We start from the raw sequence: 23,527 nt of genomic DNA, 5'->3' as shown, positions 1-23,527 counted from the left end.
AATCAATCAATGTTTATTTATATAGCCCAATATCACAAATGTTACATTTGTCTCAGTGGACTTCAGAGTTTGCACAGAATATCAGTATGACAATACGACACCCTCTGTCCTTAGACCCTCACATCGTACAAGGAAAAACTTCCAGAGAAAAACCCACAGTTTAAAGGGGAACATGGGAGAAACCTCAGGGAGAGCAACAGAGGAGGGATCCCTCTCGCAGGACGGACAGACGTGCAATAGATGCCGTGTGTAAATTGAAAAGATAATACATTTACAACATAGGTAGACCAAATGTTTGGAAATGCATGTGTCTATAATAAGAAGATGAATCCACGAGGATATCCATCCAGGACTTATGATCCAGGACCACAGCAACAGGCACAGCCACGACTCAAGATCCAGGGCTCGCGATCCAGGACTCAGGACCACAGCAACACGATCAACCACGACTCAGGATCCCGGTGTAGATAGACACCAAAAAGAAATTTGGGGGAAGCTGGGTTATTCGGAACATGAGAGTACACAGGTACAGACAGAGAGAAGGAAGAAGTAAGGTGTCCCCCAACAAACTAAGCCTATAGCAGCAAAACTAGGGGCTGAATCTAATCAGCCCTAACTATAAGCTTTATCAAAAAGGAAGGTCTTAAGCGCACTCTTAAAAACGGATATGTTCACATATTGGATGGCACAGTTGCTTCTCACCAGCAAAATACATTTTGTCTCTTCAAATACTCTGGCCAGCAAGAGTCCTTCTTGATCGATAAGCATAAAATGTTGGTACACAGGACGAGGTGGCCGAGTGGTTAAGGCGATGGACTGCTAATCCATTGTGCTCTGCACGCGTGGGTTCGAATCCCATCCTCGTCGGAGTGTTTTTGGAGTGGCAGAGGCTCAGTCTGTAGGGACCTGGTTCTCTCCCCGAACAGACCATAGTAGGCAGTATGAACTGATAGTTGGAAAGTTCCAAGTATATCTGGGCACTGCCGTGGTTCCCTTAAGCATGGCTCCTAGAACTATGGGTTAAATACAGAGGTCACATTTCACTGTGTGTGCTGTGCTGTGTTCATGTACATGTACACGTTTCTGTACTATGGAGAAGAAGCCCAACAAATAGTTGTTGTTATTATTATTATTATTATTATTATTGTATGTCTTTATTGAACAAAGAACATGCATACAAATACATTCATCTCAAAAAGAGAAGAGATGTTATATGCCAGATTATAACTATACAAATAAATAAATCAATGTACTTGTCACATGTAATCATACAAGATGCAACTCCTTCAGCTATTCATCAACATCAGAATCAGAATACCTTTCTTTGTCCCACAGAGGGGAAATATAAGCGGTCTCTGTATTTGACCCATCCTAGTGTTAGGAGCAGTGGGCTGCCATTATGTACAGCACCCGGGGAGCAGTGTAGGAAACTGTGCCTTGCTCAGGGACACCTCGGTAGCACTTTCCGGTGGCTTTCCAGGAGTTGAACTTGTGACCTTCCAGTTCCCAAGCCAAGTCCCTATGGACTTTGCCACCATGAAGCAGAATAGAGCCACTAGATCAGCACAACATATATTTCCTTTAGTGTTATTTTGGTAGTTGTTGACTCACATATTTAAGATGTTGAACTCCTTCACATTTGGCTTTCTTCTGAAACGAGCATCTGGTGAGTGATGGCCACATGGACTGACTCATGACACAGGACAGCCTGAAGTTGATTGTTCAGTTGTTTTGTGTCTGAGGTTCACTTTCATGAGGCTCACCGCACATGTTTACGATGTCACTTATTGTGTGAAATTATACGTCCAGCGTCATTGAGCCACAATTGTTCAAATAAACCTCCAGTCGTGTGTTTCATATTTTCTCTGTCATGGAGGACAGACGTTCCTCCTGTTGCCCACTCAATCTGAAATAACTCACGAGTCCAGCTCAGAGGAAGAGGATTCTGGGCTGTTTACTGCTGTTGTCCCTGTTGTGGTAGTAGTTGTTGTGAAGGACAGTCATGCTATGAGGTTTTTCTGTCTGGAGACAGACAGCTCTCTGTGGCCGGACTCAGCGTAATGGCATTTAGAGACACTGAGGTATTTTTTGGGCATTTTTATAGTCTATTTTTGTCTGTGTATGATAGATTCAATGTTCCCGTCATAGGACAACACCCATATCTGTGTCACTACATCACCCACTGACGATGGCAGGGAATAGGGAGAGGAGCAAACAGGAAATAAATCATATTTAAATTTGATTTGGACGTCACTGGGGAGATGAGTGGAATAAAAAAGAAGTGGGCAGAAGAAGAGTAAGAATATGAAGTGTGTTTTCCTAGCTTAGAGGATAAACATGACGAGTGGAAGGGAGGGAAGATGAAGAACATGAGAAATGTCATCTTCACGCCCCGGTATGATGAGATCTGTAAAGGCCAGAACGAAAAAAAGTCTTGGACAAATCGAAAGAGTTGGAAAGAAAAAAGGGAGTGGTAAGGATGAAGGAGGATGAAGAGAAAGATAGACAGTAGCTATATTTACCCTAAGACAGCTTGGATACCAATACAGTCGTAAACAATTCAAAACAAATGTAAATATGACTGGAAATTGGTTCGAAATGCCACAACAAATAAACCAACCACAGTGTGCTTCTACACAGACATAATATTTATCTCAAAAAGGCAGTCGGTGGATATTTTTTTTTTGAAAATCAGAAGAACAAATAAGACCTGCCTGTAATGTTCACATCAATTCACCAACATCAGTGCAAAGGACCTCACTAAGAGGCTTTTGCAAGATTCTGTAGACAACACTTTACACATGTTTAGACAGTTTTACTCTGGAATTAAAGCTTTATTTGGATTAATTGTATCTTCTTTTCGGTCCATTTACTTTATTGGGTAATAAAGATGGAATAAAAAGGTCAAAAAAGAGAGTGGAGGGGGCGATAACATCTCAGTCCATATTCAAACCGAGGAAAGAGCAGTTGCCTGTATTACTGAGTCACCAGGTCGCCCGGTCCTGCCAGATTAACCTGAGTAATGCATTCCCACTATTTACTGCTTAATTACCTCATCAACCAAAACACTCTCTGTTCAAAGCGGGTATGAAAACATGTTTTGTGATACTGAAGGAAATTAATCATGTTTTGACGCCTGCATTCAGCCTTTTCTTAATCCGTCATAGCTTGTGTGAAAACACTTGAATGGAAGCCCAGTTCATCAGAAGGAGAAACGGAGGAGAAAGATAGAGGGTGAGAGGAGGGAGGTGGGTTTAGAAAGTGGGGGAGACAGCGAAGAAAAGTAGGACAAGTAGGGAGAGGGTAGAGGTTATATCTCATCTCAAGGTGTTGAGCAAGAGGAAAGGAAAAAAGGAGGAGGAGACGAGGAAAGAAGTGGAAACTGTTATCAAAGTGTTAGCACTGTGAAAGAGAAGGTTGAGGAGAAAGAGAAGGAATATCTGATTAGATATAAGAAATACATTTGTCTTCAGGGTAGGATACACAATTGATTGATTGATTGATACATTTATTTCGAACAAGTAAAATAAATAATTACAAAACAAAACAAATGTTGCAGTGCATAGTCATGTAAGAGAAATCAAAACAAAAAAATGACATTTACAACAACAACAGCATAAACAGTGCCACATCTAGTGTTCGAAAAGGAGTGAGAAGAAGTATAATTTATTTAATCTCACCCCCTTGTCCCTAAATGATTTATTTATAATCTATAATCTGCAATAATTATCATTATTATGCATTATTATTGTTATTATTATTATTAATCTGCTTTACCTGTTTACAATGACAATGGATGATGAAGAAGTTTGGTTGGAGAGGAGCTCTGGTCTAAAGAGTCTATTCCTCAAGGGGATAAAGAAAGTGAGATGTGTCTGGTATTTAAAGGTTATTTAAGACTTCTTAGGTGGAAATTGCAGTAGCATGGGAGGAATATGCCTAAGAGGCTTCTACAGCCTTCCCCGCTGGCACCAGTTTCCTATTCCCCTTGAGCTATGGTGGCCCTAAAGCGACACAAGTGAAGTCTTATTATGAAGAGGAATACGATGGCTAATTGCTAAGTGCAGAAGTCTGGATGAGAAAAAATGATCAAAGTAAGAAAGGTCCTCACTTAACGTTGGCAGTACATTTCTTTACATCTCTCTAGAGTGTTGGAGATTAGTTTAAGTGCTGATGCTACCAAAAGGTCTGCAATTAAATACAAATGGTGTAATGGAAAGACAGAATAGGAGAAGAAGGAATCACCCAAAATAATGAAGGTGAGATTTATGCAGCAGGAAATACCCCAACCCAGACAAAAGGCATTTTTCCTCAAAGGACACGGAGGGGGGCAGAGTGAGGTGAAGTGAAGCTTAAAGGGTGTGAGGAGTGGTGGGAGGGAGACTGGACGGGAGGGAATGAGGGGAATGGGGTCAATAGGGAAGGATAGTGAGGTACAGAGTGAGGGGAGAGGAGGGAGACGATAACAAAAAGGGTTTCTGTAGGAAATGCAGTGGGCAGAAATAATGGATTTTTACACATTTTTTCAATGTAAAGCAGATTACGAAGCTTTTAAAAGTCATAACCCTCTTAAACTACGGATGGGTTCAGCCAAGTGCTTTATAGCTGCTGGCTAGATTCCCAGTCTTTAATGAGAGTTCAAGATATATCTTTTTTTCTAAATGGGCGTCGAAAGCATTCTCTAAGGACCGCCATACTATTCAAAGTGTCCTCCAGCATAATACATAATTGGTTGATTTATATATTCTTTCTCATTTAGATTTGCTGATCAGTGGCATTTTAAGAGACGAAAGGTTCCTGGCAATGACATTTACCGCCAAGTCAAACGCCCTTCATTGCCACCTTGGAAGAGTAGGCTTCTTCCAAATGGATCCCTTGGTGGATATAAACGGAGAGACATCAGGGTGGGGATAACAGCAGCCGCTGGAGGGGAAGAAAATGTGTCACAGAGACAAAAAAGGTGCAGTGGCAGAAGGAATAGGGCCAATAGCCGAGGGGGGGGGAACGAACCAGACAAGATGGAGGCAGGGCTATTATTGGCAAATGACTATAAGATGGCGAGGAGGACATAAAGAAAGGGAGTGTGGTCAGATAGATGACAAGCAGGAGGAGGGAGGTGGGAGGATGCTGGCATTCAGGGAGTAGTGGAGAAATGAGGAAGATAGGGGTGTACGCCTTGGGGGGCTGCGGCCAGACAATTATGAGGAGGAAGATGATGATAGGGGCCGGGGCTGCAGGTCTACGGGCCAGACAGCACTATCGGCCCTCAGGGGCACACAGACGCTTTGTTTAGAGAAGAAGACACAAGAGAGAGAGAATATAGGCCAGACAGACAGATGGACGGGGAGACGGAGGGAGGGAGAGATAGCAGGAGGGAGGGAGGGAAGGAGGGAAGGTGAAAGTGAGAAACAAAGAGAATGAGAGACACCCAAAGGGATCATGGGAAGTCCAGGTGAATTTGAGCAGAAAGGGACGAGGGATGTGCACCTGATGAAAAGATAAGGAGACAGAAAGAAAAGGCGAGAAGAGGGTTCAGAGAGAAAAGAAGCTCAAAACAAGGGATTGCTGTTACGATAGTATATGGTCGTGGCCTGCTGTCTGACAGTGAGAGAAAATAATGTGGTTCAAAAGATAAGAACAGAGAGGAGAAAGGCATGAATGTCTTTCCTGTTACTGCAACATCATTAAAATGCTTTATTGTACTCATAAATAACATTATGTCTGCACTCCTTCAACCTGATAAATGATTAAGCGGTCATCTCGCCTCACCTGGCCAGATAACTTTGAGACAGAAGCAAATTGGCCTCATATCTGACTGCACTGTGATGAATGTGTGTTTGCTTTCCCTCCCCCGTTAAAGATGAATGACATTAAAGTCACTACAGTTTAATAACTCAAACTGGCGGGAGATGTATCAGCGAGGAGGAACGGCACTAAATCAGGACATGATTTAAAACTTGTCACGGAGAGATAAGAGGGGATTTTTTCTCGAGCTGAGCTGTAAATAACCGAGGCGTCTTCTTCAAAGTCTGAAAAGGCAAATTGTTGTTCTGTCTTCGTCTTCCAAAGTTGAGCTTTGTATTCATGTGAAGCTGAATGCACAGGGAGGTGCAGAGAGGAAGGAGACACCGGGTAACTTTCAAGCAGCAGGCAGGCGTTGAGTCTCTCCCTACAGGCTTTACCAAAGTTTGTATTAAGTTCACAAAGTTATTTTTCAATATTGAACTGAGTTTATTAACTTTATTTGATACGTGGCATCGTTTCTACATGGCTTTAAAACATTTTCTTGAGTATATTTAGCCATGCTAGCAGTCTGTTGATTCTCTCAGTTGGACCACTTTCGACTAAAGTTCCTCAAAAACTGTTAAAAGAATTGCTATGAAATGTGATGTAGCCACTAGTGCTTCTTACAGGTTAGATGTCCCTATCCAAGACTTGAAAAGAAAATGGAGGTTCCCATTTCCCACAGCTGTAACTTGTTTTCAGCGTGAAGACACACCTTAAAACACCAGTACGTTTTCTCTGTGCGATTCATTCTCTTGTTTCAATCTGTTGTTTTTCTCATGAGTTCTTTAACACAGGTCATTAATGATATTAAAAACGAACAGAATAGTGTAGAAAAGTGTTTTTAACCAACACAGAGTCTCTGTTGTAGTATTCGGCGTTGCTTTGTTTACAGTGGCCCTGCTAAAAAAGAGAAAACATTTGAGTGAATCAACTGACACAAATGTAAGGGGACTCGGGGGCTTGTCAACCATTTCATAACCATTGCAAATGAGGATACCTCTTAAATGGTTTCTAGAAGGTACAACTAGGCCTCCCCAAGGCTAATTTCATTATACTGTGATTCAATTGATTTCAAAGGAGGTCTATTCCGGAAATCCTTTAAAGCTTTGTAATCTACTTAAGGTATCTCAGCTAATCTCTATAATGATTCACAATCAGAATCGGTTTTATTACCAAATAGGTTTACACATACGAGGAATTTGCTCTGATATACAGTGTGTAGTGCTACAAAGACACAGAAAGAATAATACGTAGCAACATAGTACTGTTATATCACCTATTATAAAAACCTGGTTTAAGACTCTTCTAACAAATTCAAGATACAGACAATATAAGTACACTAAGTTGGTCACCTTTTATCCAAATCTAGCTTAATATGAACCAATGTCTTTCGGCCATCAGACTAGAAGATATGTGTTCTGTTCATGTTAAAGTAAACACTTTATCTGAACTGGCTGCATCTTCTTTTGTTGTTCATTACCTCTTCACATGAAGGTTTCTTTACCATTCCTCAGATAAACTGCATCAACACTTTGTCGTCAATGTGGCCAAATATGGCTGACTACCTCTAAAGATGTGATTTTGATGATTAGAGTTTGAGTGCACACTTACAAATGGGTTTTATTGGGTTTTTGTGTGCCAGGTGTAAAGACATTCTCTCTCTGATCTGTACAGAAAGGTCTTCTGTACGTGTGGCTATAAAACTCAGATCTGCAGGTTGAGATGTAAATCTTCCTGTGCCCTTCTTTTGACTCATCCCTTCCTTGGAAAACACTTTGATGTGCTCTGGGTGGAAGCGTTCACCAAAGAGTGTATATATTATCCAGATAAAAAAATACTATAAATAAAAGTAGAAGGAGGGGGAAATAGAAAATGTAGCCAAGATAATGGCTTTGATGACAGAAGGAGGGAGATATTTTGGAAGATGTGAGAAGGAAAGGAAACTAGTATAGAAAGGAGGTGGGGGAGAAGAAGGGATGATTTACCATATGACTCACATATGTAGGATAGAGGACCAGGACAGAAGTAAAGATGCACAAATGAGACCTCTGCCTTGTCATTTACTAAAAGCAGAAGCGATAAAGCAAACTTAATTATAAAGAAGTGAAACCTTAAATAAAGAATGGAGGGAGTGATATGCTGCAGGCTGCAGACTACCCATAATCCTCTCTGCTCTGCCCTGAGGGGCCTACTGATTGTATATATGTCTGTCTATACGTACAGTATCAGCATGTGTTCGTCTCTGTGCTCTGGTCCCTGCTGCTTGGTGTGTGTGGGGGGCAATGCATGCTTTTATATCTCTTTGTTCGATGTGGATGCGCTCCTGAATCCCTGTGTGTGGCAAGTGTGTGTGTGTGTGTGTGTGTGTGTGTGTGTGTGTGTGTGTGTGTGTGTGTGTGTTGAGATGAGATGAGATTAGACGTCCTGCAGGGCTGTAGTTTCATGGAGGCCATCTAGAGCAGCGGGAACGTCAGGAATGTGGGGACAGTGATACGCTTCACTGTCTCCGCCACCACAACAACATTTCTGCTTCATCGGAGAGGAGAGGAAACAAGGAGAGGAGGATGAAAGCAGAGACGTGTAGAGCGCACCCAAACATTGTTTTAAAACATCTTATTTCAACCTTCACGGCTACAAAGGTTGTAAAACTCTTTGTGTCTCGACATCAACCTGAGTACTTTCCGGGTACAAACCTTTTTATAGAGTTTCTAAGACTTTTAAAGTTATTTGTCCCGCCGTAACCTAGGAGCAGAGTCAAGTTGTGTATTTATAGATTATCACAGCATGCCACACCGGAGACAAAGTGCTCTGTTCTCCTCCGTTGTGATATGATGATGAAAACATTCCCAACTCTTAGCTGAGACAAAAGTGCAAAACACCTGTGATCTAAATAAACTGTGCGGCGTCTGTGCTGTGACAGCTGACAACTGAATTATACAACACTAGAAACACAGGGGCAAAAAGGATGAAAATATGATTGGCATTTCAAGTCTCTGCAACTGTGATTTATTTTTAAACACAAGAAAACAGTTCCAAGATTCCTTTCAATTTGTGAGCCCCAAAATGTGTAATTCTAACCTGTTGATTAATGGGCTAGTTATGTGTCAACTGAACTCAAAGTAAGTAGTGATATAAGTAATATGCACATTATCCTTACCTATACTATACTATATACTATACTTTACCAAACTATACTATACCAAACTATAATACGCTTAACTATGCTACACTGCTATTCTATACTATGCTACACTATACTATACTACAATATACTAAACTATACTATACTGAACTTTATTACATGGCTTAGTTGAATACTCGATTCTGATTGGTCAATTCAGAACACGTGACACGTTGTTAATCCAGTACAGACAGACCGCTGTCAAGGACTTATTGACCGTTGTTAAGGACGCTCACATCTGCAGAAAGAAGTCCGGTCGATTTAACTGTATACAGTTTGGCTGAAAAGCAAACTGCATGCACTTCATGCTGATCAAGATCCCTCCGCTTCGCGTCGGGCTCCTGATCAGCCTGTCGGGTGTTCTTTTACCCATAATGACCACCTCGCTGCACATTATCCCTTACATAATACACTATACTATTCTATAATTTACAATACTATATTATACTTTAACAAACTATACTATGCTAAACTATACTATTCTATACTTTACTATACTAGACTACACTATTCTATACTTAAGCAATAGCTCACGACAGGCCGTGGTATATGGCCATTATATCACAGTTAAGGGGCGTGGTTCGGCCCGACGCGAAGCTATATACTATAATATGCTTTACAATGCTTTACAATGCTTTACAATGCTTTACAATGCTTTACAATGCTTTACAATGCTATAAAATGCTTTACAATGCTATAAAAAAGTATACTATACTACACTATACTATTCAATGCTTTACTATACTTAACTGTACTGTGCTATACAATAGTATACTATACTACTGTATAGTATAGTACTATATAGTATAGTTTTGCTTAACAAAACTATATGATGCTATACAATAGTATATCATTCAATAGTTTACTATACTAAACTATACCATTCTATACTTAACTATACTATGCTATACAATAGCATACTGTTCTATACTTTACAATACTAAACTATAAGCCTTTTCAAATGTGAGAACATAATTCACTCCGCCCCTGTAGAATTTTCTTGGAAACAAATATAACAACATGATGTATTTTTGTTATTTAGTTTGTTAGTGAGAGACTTTTAAAAGATGTTTTTTGTTCTCCTGACTGCTGCCATCTGTTTATTTCTTTCATTCCTGTCAGTCTGTTTATTATTATTATTATTTCAATTGATTTGTGACATGCTTCATTTGCACTTTCATTTGAAAACAGTGATTAGCCCCAGGAGATAAATGATAGGATATGGAGTTTTTGGAATAGCAGTTTGCTTTGTTCTTACATCTCAGGGACCACTTTAATGGTTTTTTTCTCCAAGTCTGCCAACATTAATTATAAACCATTTACTTTTGATGGACGTAATGCTGATATATAAAAACATACAAACAAATCTGGGACCTGCTCATCAAAGCCTAGTTCTATCGTACCACCAGAGATCAAAAGCTCTGCAGGATAGCTTTTAATTAAACCTTTTTGTGATCAAAGTATTTTAAGTCAATTTTCATTTACCATGCTGCAGCTGATTGATTCAGACCTCCTGTGGAGATTGTTGATTGTGCCGAGTTAGTTCAGAGAGCTATAATTAATGTCATTTATCTTTCGAAAATGACATTAAGTGCAATGCATTGATTCACCATCTCTTTAAAAGTTTTCTAAATCAGATTTGGTGTATGATATACGTATATCTTAGTAATAATAAATAGTTAAGTTCATTTGAATAGTGCTTTTCTAAGACACTTACAATAGAAAAAACACTTTACACAAGCAACCAAACAAACGTACTTACAAAAATGAAGAAAAGATGTAGAGAAAAACAACTGGGAAAAATAAATAAAGAACTTATTCACTTTGTTATATATGGTTATATAAACATCGCCAAGGAGTCATTTTTGTAACTCAATTGCTAGAAGACTATTCAAAAATCTATACTGCCAGTGTTGTATGAGATCACGTTTTCATGCATCACGTTTTTAAGACAGACAGATGGAGACAATAACCGACTCCTCCAGATTGCGCTGCGTGAGGCACAGCAGTCGGAGTGAGAGAAACATATCAGCGTTATGATCGGCTGTGTGTGTGTGTGTGTGTGTGTGTGTGTGTGTGTGTGTGTGTGTGTGTGTGTGTGTGTGTGTGTGTGTGTGTGTGTGTGTGTGTGTGTGTGTGTGGTGTGTGTGTGTGTGTGTGTGTGTGTGTGTGAGAGACAGCAGGTGTTGTTCTCCTGTGGCGGACCCCGTGCTCATCTCTCCCACAGCGGCCTGTAATTAATGGCTACAGGTTCATTTCCAGCAGTCAGTCAGCCATGCTGCCAGCACGCCCAGCGCTATTAGTCACACAGTCACACTGATAGATGCACACACACCCTCATACAGGTGTGACTCTTCTCAAAACTTCTCCATTAGTTGGAATGCTTTACTAATGTTTTACCTCTTTGTCTCCTTCCTCTTCCTGATCCCTTCCTCCTTTCCTTGTTCTCTCAATGCAGAAGACATCTTCATCCTCCAGGCCAAAGACAAGAAGAACCCGCTCATCTATGGCCTGTTCACCACTTCCAGGTTTGTACCAAATGTAAAGCAGAAAACAAGGGAATATACTTTAGATCAGGGGTCTCCAACACGTCGATCGCGAGCTACCGGTAGCTCGTAAGCCCTCAATAAGTAGCTCGCCAAGCAAATCCAAAATGTACAAAATACACACACAAAAAAAGGAAATGTAATTAAACGAATCTACCCTATGCATAAACGAAACCTCAATCATAGCGAACTCTATCTACTTACTACAATTCTATTTATCTAACACCCCTCCTCCCCCCGCCCCCACAATGAATATCGACCAATCACGTTCTTGCTTGATTTGCGGGACGAGCGTTGCAGTCGGGAAGAAAAGCAATGTGGAGCGGCACCTCACCGCTTCATAAGGAGTTTGACCTTGATTTTCCTTCTGGCAGAATCTACACAACACATCAGCCCCATTGAACAGCCTAGTCGTGCCAGCCTATACAACACATGAGGGGCAGAGTTTTACTCTGTGTGTGTTGCAACTTGCATATATATTGCACTTACGCACACACAAGCATGGCGTAATTTCCACTGGGGACAGGGGGGAAATTTATTTTATTTTTTTTATTTTTTAACCTTTATTTAACCAGATAAAAGCATTGAGATAAAATCTCATTTTCAATGCTGACCTGGCCAAGAAGGCAGCAACGTTACACATAGCACATAACACAAACACATAACATACAGAGAACATAACTAAGAAAACAAAAGACGAAAAAGCAGTCACTACATTGTGCACATTAGGACAGTAAGAAAGGTACACTACTTATTACTGCAAGAGCAGCTGGTGGTGAGGACTTCAGACAACTTCAATTTAAAACATGCTATTGAGACAAGTGCCCTCAGTTTGAGGCTTGATTGAAGGTCATTCCAAGACCAAGGACCATAATAAAAAAGACTCCTTTTTCCAGCCTCAGTCCGCACAGCAGGAACCTGGAACCGTATCCAGGCACTGGATCTGAGGTTGTAAGAGTCACAAACTGGGGCAAATCTGGCACATATGTACAGTGGAAGCTTACCTAAAATGGCTTTATACATTAATAAAAACCAATGCTGCATCCTACGCATAGTAAGTGAGGACCATCCAGTTAGGCTATACATGTCCCCAGACCCCTGCTTTAGATCAATTAAACAGCGTGTTGTCATCTGTGCACTCTTGTTTGAGTCCCAGTATGATGGCACTGGGAGTGTCTTGAATTTCCTCTGGGTGGAGAGTTTTCATTTCTACAGAGATTGCTCATAGTTGGGAAAAAAACACATTGATTTAATCCAGGGTGGGTAAGATTTGAAAAAGATGATCAAACTTAAAAAACAGCCTAATGTTGCCAAAGCTTTTCCAAGCACTGGCTCAAATGTTGCTAAACCAAGCGAGAAAACAGATGGAAACACTGAGAGCCCGTCCCTTCAGGCCACCACCAAAATAACTATTATGAGAAGGATCAGGATAAATAAAATGATTGGGCAGAAGTATTACAATCCTGCAACAGCTGTGAATAACAGATTGTTTCTTTTTTTGTGAGAGCATTTGATGTATTGATTGCCGATAAACACGTATAACAAAAATAAACAAGCCACCCTACAACCCCTATAGATATATTGAGGCTGAGCTGGGATGTGGTATAGAGCAGCAAATCCTATTTAACTTTGATTGAAAAAGGAAATACTCTTGAGTTTAAAGAAGGCATTTAGCTCTAGGTGAGTTACTACAGGCCCCTTAGGTGTAAATGTGATATAATACTTTTTTTTGTTTTGAGTTAGAAATCAATTATTGATCATGGGGACTGAAACTGTTAAAGACCGCATTAGGCAATACATGATTATGACGTTTAAGTTAGTCAGGATTCATACAGTGAAGATTTGCCACAACTGACCTGAAACCTGATCAATAATCCACAACCCGACAGAAAGATTACATTTTTATGGAGGATACTAAAACATGCTATTTTAAAAGAGGAAAAAGTTGATATAAGAAACAAAGAAACAGTTTTTCTATAAAACAGGTGTATGTTGTATGGAGAAGTAGCTCACATAGTGACATGATGCGATGTCACACTGACAGAGATGATGTCACACACTGGGAGAGACACACAGTTCACCGTCCCTGTGACTAATGAATGAAACACATTCATTGTAATGAGCTCATGTGAGCCTTCGTCCTCTCATCATCATCATTAGTGTATCGACTGTAATGCACAAAGTACGTACAGTGTGTGAGATAATGTAGCATGAAACGTTTTTTTCTAGCCATTGGATTCGCTTTGTTCTCCCTTTATGTTTCCTTTCTCTCTGGGATTTTTTGAGGAGACAACATGAAACATGAAGAGAAACACAGGAATAGACATTTCAAAATACAATATGCTCTATCAGACCAGATAAACAACAGGCTGTGCAACTGCCATCTTTATTAAAAAACATGCCTGAACAAAACATTGAAAATATGAAGCAGCACTGATTTGATTAGAGACTATAGACAATATGCTTTCTGTTAGTATCTACAAAATGGTAATCATAACAAATAGTGTTTTTGGCTCACAGCAATAACACAAGCACATCAAACTGCACGATAGAAGCCAGTTAGTTCGAAAAAATGTCTCACACTCAAAAATCAAACCTCGAAAAAATATACTGAAAACTAAGCAGTGGTTGAAAAAAGGGGTAGGTATTATAAAGTGAGGAAAATCCAGAACATATGAGCGAGTGAGCAACAAACTAAGAAAGCCTGCACTTTCTCATTTCTTCCAAACGTACTGAGGCTCCTCACGCACTGACAGTAACTCCGAGCTACAGCCAGGGCTCCACAGTAGCAACAGAGGTATGACGCCACTTGGCCGGCGGAGCAGGGAGTTGGTCCACTTCTGGCTTTTGGAAAGTGTCTGAAATCTCAGCGGGGAACGGACAGAAATCCAAAGCATCACCCAGGGTGGGGTCCCCACCACAGAGCTGCAGGATGCAGAGAGGTCATCCCCTCTGAATGGAAACCTCTCCCTCTGCTCAACCATGAATGCACACACAGGCGTTTGTGTCCCTGTGAGGAAGTTAAGAGCACAGGCTGCAGATCCCTCACTGTTACTTGTATCATTTCGTTTTTGTATTTCTTCATTTGATTGACCATCTATCACATGCAGTATGTGGTATGTTTCAGAATCCGAATCCAGTTTATTGCCAAGTACTTTGACACACTCTCTCCAGAGCAACATGAGACTAAACAAACTGTATGTGTCAGTCACATGATCACAGCCCTGCCTTTCTCCCTGCTCTGTTTCTAGCAGCTCTGCTCATCAACTGCCTTCTGTAGTTCAGATACACTTAGGCAAAAATCCTAACCATGATGTGCTGAAAGCAGCGCATTCATCCAGGCTGGACTTTGGGTTGGACCGTGCTCAGTGAATTGATGCGTTCAGGCTGAGAAAGCCACAATGACTCACAGCCTCCATGCAGTGCACACACTACATCACTCTCCTATTTAATGCACTGCTTTACGACCACGGTAACTGCTCAAGTGAATTCATAAAAGACCTGCTCAGTTTATGTTTTTATTCATGTGCGCCGCAGGGACTAACAGTTCCCCTTCTCTCATGTCTCCGCAGTGATATCCTGAATGGTTCAGCAGTGTGCGTCTACCGGATGGAGGATGTTGTTCGGGCTTTCAAAGGAAACTTCCTTCATAAGGAGGGGCCTCAGTATAAGTGGGCAGAGTTCACAGGCAAGGTGCCTTACCCGCGACCAGGAACTGTAAGTTACTCCTTCAGGCATGAATACAAAACACTCCATGTCTTCCACACACCTTGTGTTTTTCTCTCTTTTACTTTCTTCTTTCTTCTCGTAGTGTCCCAGCAGCACTTATGGAAGTTACAGCTCCACCAGAGAATATCCTGACGACGTCATCTTCTTCAGCAGGACTCACCCCCTGCTGCAGGTACAAATGATAGTTCACTGTTTTAAATTACAACAATGTTATTCAATTAGATTGCACTCTAGTTTTGCATAGCCTCAAACCTTTTATTTGTCCCAATTCATATGTGGAATTTAGAAATGCAATAAGCGTTGCTAAATATGACAAAAACTTTATAAAACAAACCCCATTGTTCGTCCACATGTTTTGCATTTTAAAATTCAAAACCCTAAACTGTGACTGTTTTTCAGGAAAATGTGCTGCCTCTGGGAGAGCGCCCCCTCCTGGTCAGAGTGGGTGTTCACTACAAATTCAGCAAACTGCTGGTGGACAGAGTGGAGGCCGTGGACGGCACCTACGACGTCCTGTTCATCGGCACGGGTAAATTGTCTTTGCTGGACCTTTACCCTGCGTTTTTACTCTTAATGTGTGTGTTTTTTTCACAATGGATAAGATATTTTTGTATACTTCTGCAGACTCGGGCCTCGTGCTGAAGGCCATCCATCTCCCCAGAGAACAAGGTCAGGGTCAGGAGGTCACTCTGGAGCAGATGCAGGTCTTCCAGGTACAGCCCCCTCTGAACAAAACACAGTGCTATCTCCATACCATTGTGTATGTTCCAACCCATTTATTATAAACTGCTTTCTAAATGTTTTTTTCCTGGCTTTCATGCAGCAATTTTCTAACCATTTCCTTGTGGTTTAAAACTCAAGTATCAGACTCTTCAAGCTTAAACAGTTACGTTATTGTCAAGAGGTAATGCAGCACAGACTTTTTAAATAAGTCTGCACGTAAGACTGCATTGCCATGCGACCGAAATAAATGCAAACATTGTGTTCTACACTAAAAACCACAGATCTGCTTTTCATATGATATGCATATGAATGGAAACCAGTAGCTTAAACAGTCTGAAGCACTTTGACATCAATGCTTACGTTGCAAATTATCTGACATATAGTAAAGCATGCATGATTTATGAAGAAATAATCTTTTTTGTTATGTTTATCAGACCTAAATCTTCACCCATATATACCATTAAACAGGAAATTAAGTAAAAGCTTTTATCTAAAAAGTAACTGCACCAAGACTGTAACACATTTTACATAAAACAACCGTGTTTTGCACATAGTTATCTTGTCAGACTATAGTAGATTATCATTCCTGTAACCACAGTTCACAATATTCACAGTTCTGCTCAATATTATGTCCACCGGAGGCTCAAATCAAGGCTCTGTTTTCACTCTCCACTGATGTGGTCGAGATGTATTTGTCTAAGTGAGGTCTGAGGTTCTTTTTAATGCTCTTCACTGTGAAGCTTGTGCTTTGTTAAGCCCTTATAAAGGGAAATGGATGATAACCAGACGATGAGATCAGTTCTGTAAATAATTTAAGACTGTTAAACATTATTGTGGTTTGCAGGCGCACCCAAACACACAAATTCCTTATTTTTCCATAGAAACAAATTCAATATTTTAGTTGACATTGATCTCTGTGTGTCTGTCTTTCTGTTTGTCTGTTTCTTCGAGCCAGTGTATTTCTGTCTTTGTCTCAATTTAAACTCAATTTTCTTTGTCTTTTCCTCACAGCACAAATCACCCGTGACAGCCATGACACTCTCAAAGAAAAAGGTAACAGATTTGAGAGAGACAGAAACTTTAAAACTTCCAAACTACATCACACACACACACACACACACAAACACACACACACACACACACACACACACATATACACACAGACAAACACGCACAACATCACACTTATCACTCATCTCTCCACCTTGTATCTCCAAGGACAGCTTCATCACCAGTTGCTATGGTTACCCTACCTCAGTCGGTGCAGTAATGACGATATGCCACACACACACACACACACACACACACACACACACACACACACACACACACACACACACACACACACACACACACAGAAACACCCTTTGCATTTTTAAAATAGTCTGGGTTTCATGAAATAAGAGTCTAACGCTTGCTCACACTCGCATACACGTGTCAAGATTATAAAAGCAAGCATCATGATGTGCCTTCAACACACACACACACACACACACACACACACACACACACACACACACACACACACACACACACACACACACACACACACACACACACACACACACACACACACACACCGTGGCCACACACTGACATTGTTACAGCGTGAGATGGATGTGTGACTCGCAGTGCAGATGTATCTGGTTGAGCTTGATAGTCAATGCTTCTCTCTGTTTCACGGGAGCAAACTGAATGCCCTCTTTCTCTCTGGGCTCTTCTTCATTTATAACTTTCCTCTTCTTTCCTACTTCTTTGTTCCCTTTCCTCTCTCCGTCTTCTCTTCCACCATCCATGTCCACTGTTTATTCGTACATCTGTATTCCTATATATCATCCCCCCCTCTCGCTTCCTCCTCCTCCAGCAGTGGTTGTTTGTGGGCTCCAGGGAGGGTGTTTCCCAGCTGGCCCTGTACCAGTGTGAGCTGTACGGTCAGGCCTGTGCTGAGTGCTGCCTCGCCAGAGACCCATACTGCACCTGGGACGGACACGCCTGCAGCCCCTACATGCCCACCGTGCGCAGGTTAGATCTGTCCTTCCAAACAGCACTTATTGGAATATGTAAGATATGTTTTTATCCCACTAATGTCTGAAAAAGCAAACACATGGAGTCAATCTCTTCCAATCAAATTCAAACCACATTTGTTGATAGTCTAGAATGTGACTCAAATTCACATCCAAACTACTTTCTGATTAAATGTTAGGCATTTTTTCCACTTGACCAACACTTTTCCATTTCCAAGTATGACAGTTGGATATATTTCCATGAAAGTTCCCAATGATAATATTTTGATGATGACGCCCTTTCCTCTAGTGCCACCATTATTACTTATTAGCCAACACTTCCACTTCCAAGCTGAGCAAATTGATGCTCCCAAGTGAATTAAACCTTCTTACTAATGTCAGTGTAAGTCCAAGTCCAACACTTTGTCCTTACAGGGTGTATTAACATTGAAGCGTCAAGATCAACTATCAGGCTGTAACTCTTTGTTTACTGTCATTTGATGTGTTTCTCTCGACAGAAGGAATGCTCGTCACTTAGGGGAGGAAGAGGATCCCCTCACGCAGTGTGTCAGACAGGGAGGTGAGGAACTAACTCACTCTAAAGTGTTTGTTCAGTTACAAATGCTAACAAATACAATCACTGTTGTGTAACCTTTGGCAAGCATTGACTGTGATACTTGATCTCTAATAATGCCTCAGCTACAGATACATTTAGGTGATTCGAGTCATTTTATTTATATAACCAAAAGTAACAGTTATGTGATTGAAAACCTGATGCGCTTTACATTCTACATAACATACGAGACCCTCCTTCCTTAGAATTAAAATAAGCTTCACAATGAGCAAAACCTGCAAAGAACATGCATTTTGTGAATAAGCCACAAAAGGATCAGTGATAAATTGACAAAATAATGTTTTTCTGCAACAAGAAGGAAAGCAAACTGAATTAACAGGGAAGATAAAGCAGATCTCTAACCTGTCACATCTGTCCTTTGCTGTCACTCAGCCGGGCTGCAGGTGGAGGCGGAGCAGAGGATAATGATGGTTGCTGAGGGCAACAGCACTTATCTGGAGTGTCTCCCCCGATCCAGACACGCTGCTGTTACCTGGTACAAACAGGCAGGGGAGAACAGCCCCGAACTTAACCAGGTACACACACACACACATGCCTTACCATTATTCTTTTGTACTGGACAATATCAAATATCAATATGAAAATCTGAATCAGATTTAATGTCAATTAAGTTTACATATACTATAATTTACTTTGGTGTATAATGGCACATGTAGGCATGTCTACGGTATTGAAGTGTATAGTGTCCATTAGGATAAAAGTGTCAGGCTATGACATGTAATAATGTAATGTTATGGAACTAGTTTAAAAACTATTATAAAAGTAAAATGAATATGTTAAAAAATATAAATATACAAAAAAGAATATACAATGAGAATATGACAAGATACACTTAAAGATACTCTCAAATACCTACACCACCCATGTACTGTATTTGAATAAAAAACGCAGGTTGCAGCCTTTTTTCTTTTTCAAATGCTCTCTGTCTCTCCCCCCAGGTGGTAACAGGTGACCAGCTGGTGGTAATTGAACGGGGCGTCCTGATTCGTCGAGCTGAGCTGACTCACGGCGGCGTCTACCACTGCCAGGTGGAGGAGCACGGCTACCACTGGACCGCCGTCACCGTGCGCCTCGCCGTCTGGAGCCCCTCGGCTAATCGCGTCCTCGCTTCCTGGTCCGCCTCGTCCTATCAGAGCACGGGGAGCCAGCACTGGTACGAAGACGTGATGGCGCTGGTTCACCCCGGAAACATCGGCCAGCACTGCAAGGCGCTAGGATACCGCCCCCCACGCAACCACCGTCACTACACTGAAATCAAGGTGGAGCAGAAGAAGGAGAAAGAGAAGGGGGAGAGGCACAAGCACGGGGGAGGAAGAGGAGGTGGAGGGGGAGGAAGAGCAGCGGGGAGGAAGAGCAGGAGCAAGCCGCAGCAGAGGGCACCGAGGAGCGCTTGAATGTGTAGCGGAACAGGAGGGCGGATTTAAGTGACTTAAAAAAACACACACATAAACGTCCACACACGTACACACACTTAACTTATACACTGAGACACACACACTGTACATACAGAGACTATGACATGCGCATGCACTTATCTACAAACAAAAAAGGCATCCTTTCATTATAGTGACAAACTGTCTGACTGAAGTATGTACAGGAGGGGGAGAACAACAGAGACACTTGGACAAAGGACTTGTGAATAAAAAGGAAAAAGTAGAAACCCTTAGGCTGCGTAGCGTGTAGAATGAAGGATGAGCGACATGTCTCAGTTTACCTGTCGTGACAAGGACATGGGATTTTGGATTTGGAGCCTCTACAGAGAAAAAAAAATCCAAACGTAGATATTCCACATTTGAAAAAACATCCAACCCTTCTGAAATGATTGCTGCCTTAAAGCACCATACCGGTGGCTCTGCATGTTTGATTATAAGTCATATAGACTCTGCCAATTATCCTCCATAGCAGATAACAGATGTCTTTTAAGATTGATTTCGTACCTTCCCGGCAGACACTGGTTTCCATTCAATTTGAGCGACTTTGAAAACCATCGCACAGGAACATGCAAAATTCTTTAGAAAGTTGCAATCAGCATTTTACAAACTTTGCTATGTGTGGCGTTCACGTTTCAAGGACACTCCATCCTTGGTGTTCTCAAAACATTTTGATTGTCTAGCTTTGTTGTTGGAAAGTGAAAACATGGGGACAAAAAGTAATCTATTGTTCACTGTCAAAATAAGTTTAAAGGTATTTTTGGGGAAATAATCAGCAGTGATATTTTGTTTAAAGGCCTTTAAGAAGGTAAATAGCACTGATTATGCATTTCTTTACCCAAAATGATACAGTATACTGTATACCAACAATTCACCTACAGTACAGAGAGAGTTGTTTCTTCAGATAGGTGGGGTCTGACACAAGATGACGGAGTGTGACCACAAAGATGAGGGCAGAGAGAAGCAGGGCGACAGCTTTGATGAGGTTACACATCTTCTTTTACACACTCGCGACAGGAGATGTTTCCATTCCGTTCTCCTGAAAGCTTCACAAATGTTGGCTGGTAGTGTTCATTTATGGCACGGCCACGCAGCTGAATAAAGGTGTGGGAAAAAGTGAACAGAAAATAAGGACCTAGTAGATCTGGTGTGTTTTATAACATCAGAGAAAATCCTATTCTGGGTGTTGGTTTAGTTTCCCTGCTCTCCCACATGAGTACAGTGTACAGATTTAGAAAACATGTTTATTGTAGGACAAAAGTAACATCTGCACACCAATGTACACATTTTAATATTTGCTATTTAAGTTTCTTGAAATCTGGCTTTTAGATTAACATAACAAGGGTTATTTGGCAAAAGGCATGGATATTTTAATTGGTAGTATTTTAAATGATATTTCTAACACTTGAAAACCTCTAGAGGCTCTGTATCTATTTAAAAAGAATCTGTTTTTGCTGAACTTTGAACATGTCTGAGTAAAATATTGAGATGCTTTTAAAAAGATGTTTCCATTGAGGATTGAGGTGTGAACTGAAATGCCAATAGACTTTGTACAGAAAATGCATGTTTTACAACCCATGGCTTTGGACCTAAGATGGGCCGTTGGTGACTTTGTGTGGGTTCCAGCCAAATTAAAAAAGTGGAGTAATATACCGCTGGTCCTGTAGCTGCAGCTGGTAATGACATTTGGTTGTAAATTATGAAGCAGGCCCGATGTTTAATAAAGACGCCTTTATTATACAAAGTGGAACCTGAGAAAGTGCTGAACAGGACTGGCGTCAAGTGGACTCTGACGTGAGGGATTTAGACGACTACAGTGACTTTCCAAGGCAGTAAATTGTGATTTTCTCTAAATGTTTAAATGTTAAACCAACACAAAGCGTTCCACCTCTATTTAACTTTCTTCTTATTGGTATTTATTTGTTTAGTCTGGAATTAAACAGCTTGTTTCAGAAGTTGTGAGGTCAGATATGTTGTGGTCATTTTTTGCCAATTCAGCCATGATGTCTCACAAACAGGCTGCTAATTTAACATTTGTGTTGGTTTGTCTTTGTATGTATGTACTGTTTGTTTGTATGCCCACACATTGAAGTCTGCACAGTATTCTTTTGTTTTGTAAAATCTCCAAATGTTACCATCTGTTTCTCTTGACGCACCTTCCCGATCCCACCTGTGGAAATTCAGATCGTGCCTGCCTGCAACCACGGTTATTTTATGTTTTTTAACCGTCCCATAAGGCAAGCATTTAAAAAGCAGCAGGAACTACAATTCTCTTTCCAAATGTGATGCTTTGTCTTCCTGTTTCTCTGACAGTTCCTCAGAACAACGAATAGAAACCAAATGCTGAAACTTCAGAACTCAGATTTTGAATAAACAGTAAGAATAGAGGGACATGGAGAAAGCAAGACAACTAATTTAATTAAAACTTACTTCACTGGAAGACTATCCATGCCTGGTTTAGTCCAACAATTACAGCCTCCCATATCTCCATATATGTAATTTCACCCAACAACGATGAAGTCATGCACGTAATTCTGCACATATTAGATTAAATATTACCCATGCTGGGTCCTGCAGGATCCTGAACCCTTTGCACTGCATATGTGTGTGTGTTTTTGTAAAGCAGGGGTGTCAAACTCAAGGCCCGGGGGCCAAATCCGGCCCGCGACTTCATTTAATGTGAAAGAATATAATACGTTTATTATACGGTTACATGCCGATTTACAGAAGCACGTTGCCCATAAACTACATGTCCCACAATGCATCTCAAATATGAATGTTGTTCAGAATTTGACTTTTCTTTCTCAGAATTCGACTTTTTTGCTTCAAAATTTCACATATTTTTACATTTTCACATTTTTTCCAGAATTTGGCTTTTTAAAAAAAATCATTTTGTGACATTCTCACTGAAGAGACTTCCAATTATTTGCCCTAGACTTCTGCTTTCAGACGTAGTTAATTATTAAGTTATTACCCTATCCCATAATAATCCAATGCAGAGGGAATATTGTAATATAATACATACGTTTATATATATTAAATATTTATGTATGTATTGTTATATAGTCTTAAAGTTACAACCGGCCCTTTGAGTGCAACCATAATGCTAATGTGGCCTGCGATGAAATTGAGTTTGACACAGCTGTTGTAAAGTATAGATTAGATTACATTACATGTCACTTGTTAGACGCTTTTATCCAAAGCGACTTACATACTCAATACAGTGGACAATCCCCACAGGAGCAATTTGGGGTGAAGTGTCTTGCCCAGGGACACAACGACATGCTGACTGCAGTGGGGTTTGAACCTGTGACCCCCTGATCCCAACACCAAGGCTCTATCCACTGCGCCACACGCAGATCTGTGTGTGTTTGTCAGAGTAGGATCAGAGTGAGTGGAGCTGAAATGCAGGGCCAGGGGCCAGTCAGTACATCTGCCAAACAGGGATCTCAGCAATGGATCGGAGACACTTTTGATGCTGTAAGAAAAATAAA

General features: G+C 40.9%; 1 protein-coding gene and 1 non-coding gene across 3 annotated transcripts in view; both read left to right on the top strand.

The window, feature by feature from the left end:
* Positions 1–22,478, top strand: part of sema3h (sema domain, immunoglobulin domain (Ig), short basic domain, secreted, (semaphorin) 3H) — a 72,043-nt gene extending 49,565 nt beyond the window's left edge. The window contains exons 9-18 of one of the 2 annotated variants that reach the window (XM_034145197.1): positions 11,427–11,496; positions 15,087–15,231; positions 15,326–15,415; positions 15,643–15,772; positions 15,868–15,956; positions 16,978–17,019; positions 17,834–17,988; positions 18,488–18,549; positions 18,976–19,118; positions 19,542–22,478. In XM_034145197.1, coding sequence (XP_034001088.1) covers positions 11,427–11,496; positions 15,087–15,231; positions 15,326–15,415; positions 15,643–15,772; positions 15,868–15,956; positions 16,978–17,019; positions 17,834–17,988; positions 18,488–18,549; positions 18,976–19,118; positions 19,542–19,997 — 1,382 coding nt within the window. In that variant the 3' untranslated portion in view covers positions 19,998–22,478. Of the gene's footprint in view, positions 1–11,426; positions 11,497–15,086; positions 15,232–15,325; positions 15,416–15,642; positions 15,773–15,867; positions 15,957–16,977; positions 17,020–17,830; positions 17,989–18,487; positions 18,550–18,975; positions 19,119–19,541 lie in introns of both variants that reach the window. The other variant, XM_034145195.1, reaches the window with a different exon arrangement.
* Positions 786–867, top strand: trnas-gcu. Its single transcript has one exon. It is a non-coding gene; the product is annotated as a tRNA-Ser (tRNA).
* Positions 22,479–23,527: the final 1,049 nt, after the last annotated feature.

This window comes from Trematomus bernacchii, unplaced genomic scaffold, assembly GCF_902827165.1.
Source record: "Trematomus bernacchii unplaced genomic scaffold, fTreBer1.1, whole genome shotgun sequence".
Lineage (NCBI taxonomy): Eukaryota > Metazoa > Chordata > Actinopteri > Perciformes > Nototheniidae > Trematomus > Trematomus bernacchii.
Note: the sequence above shows the minus strand (reverse complement) of the source record. Positions and strands in the feature narration are given on the sequence as shown.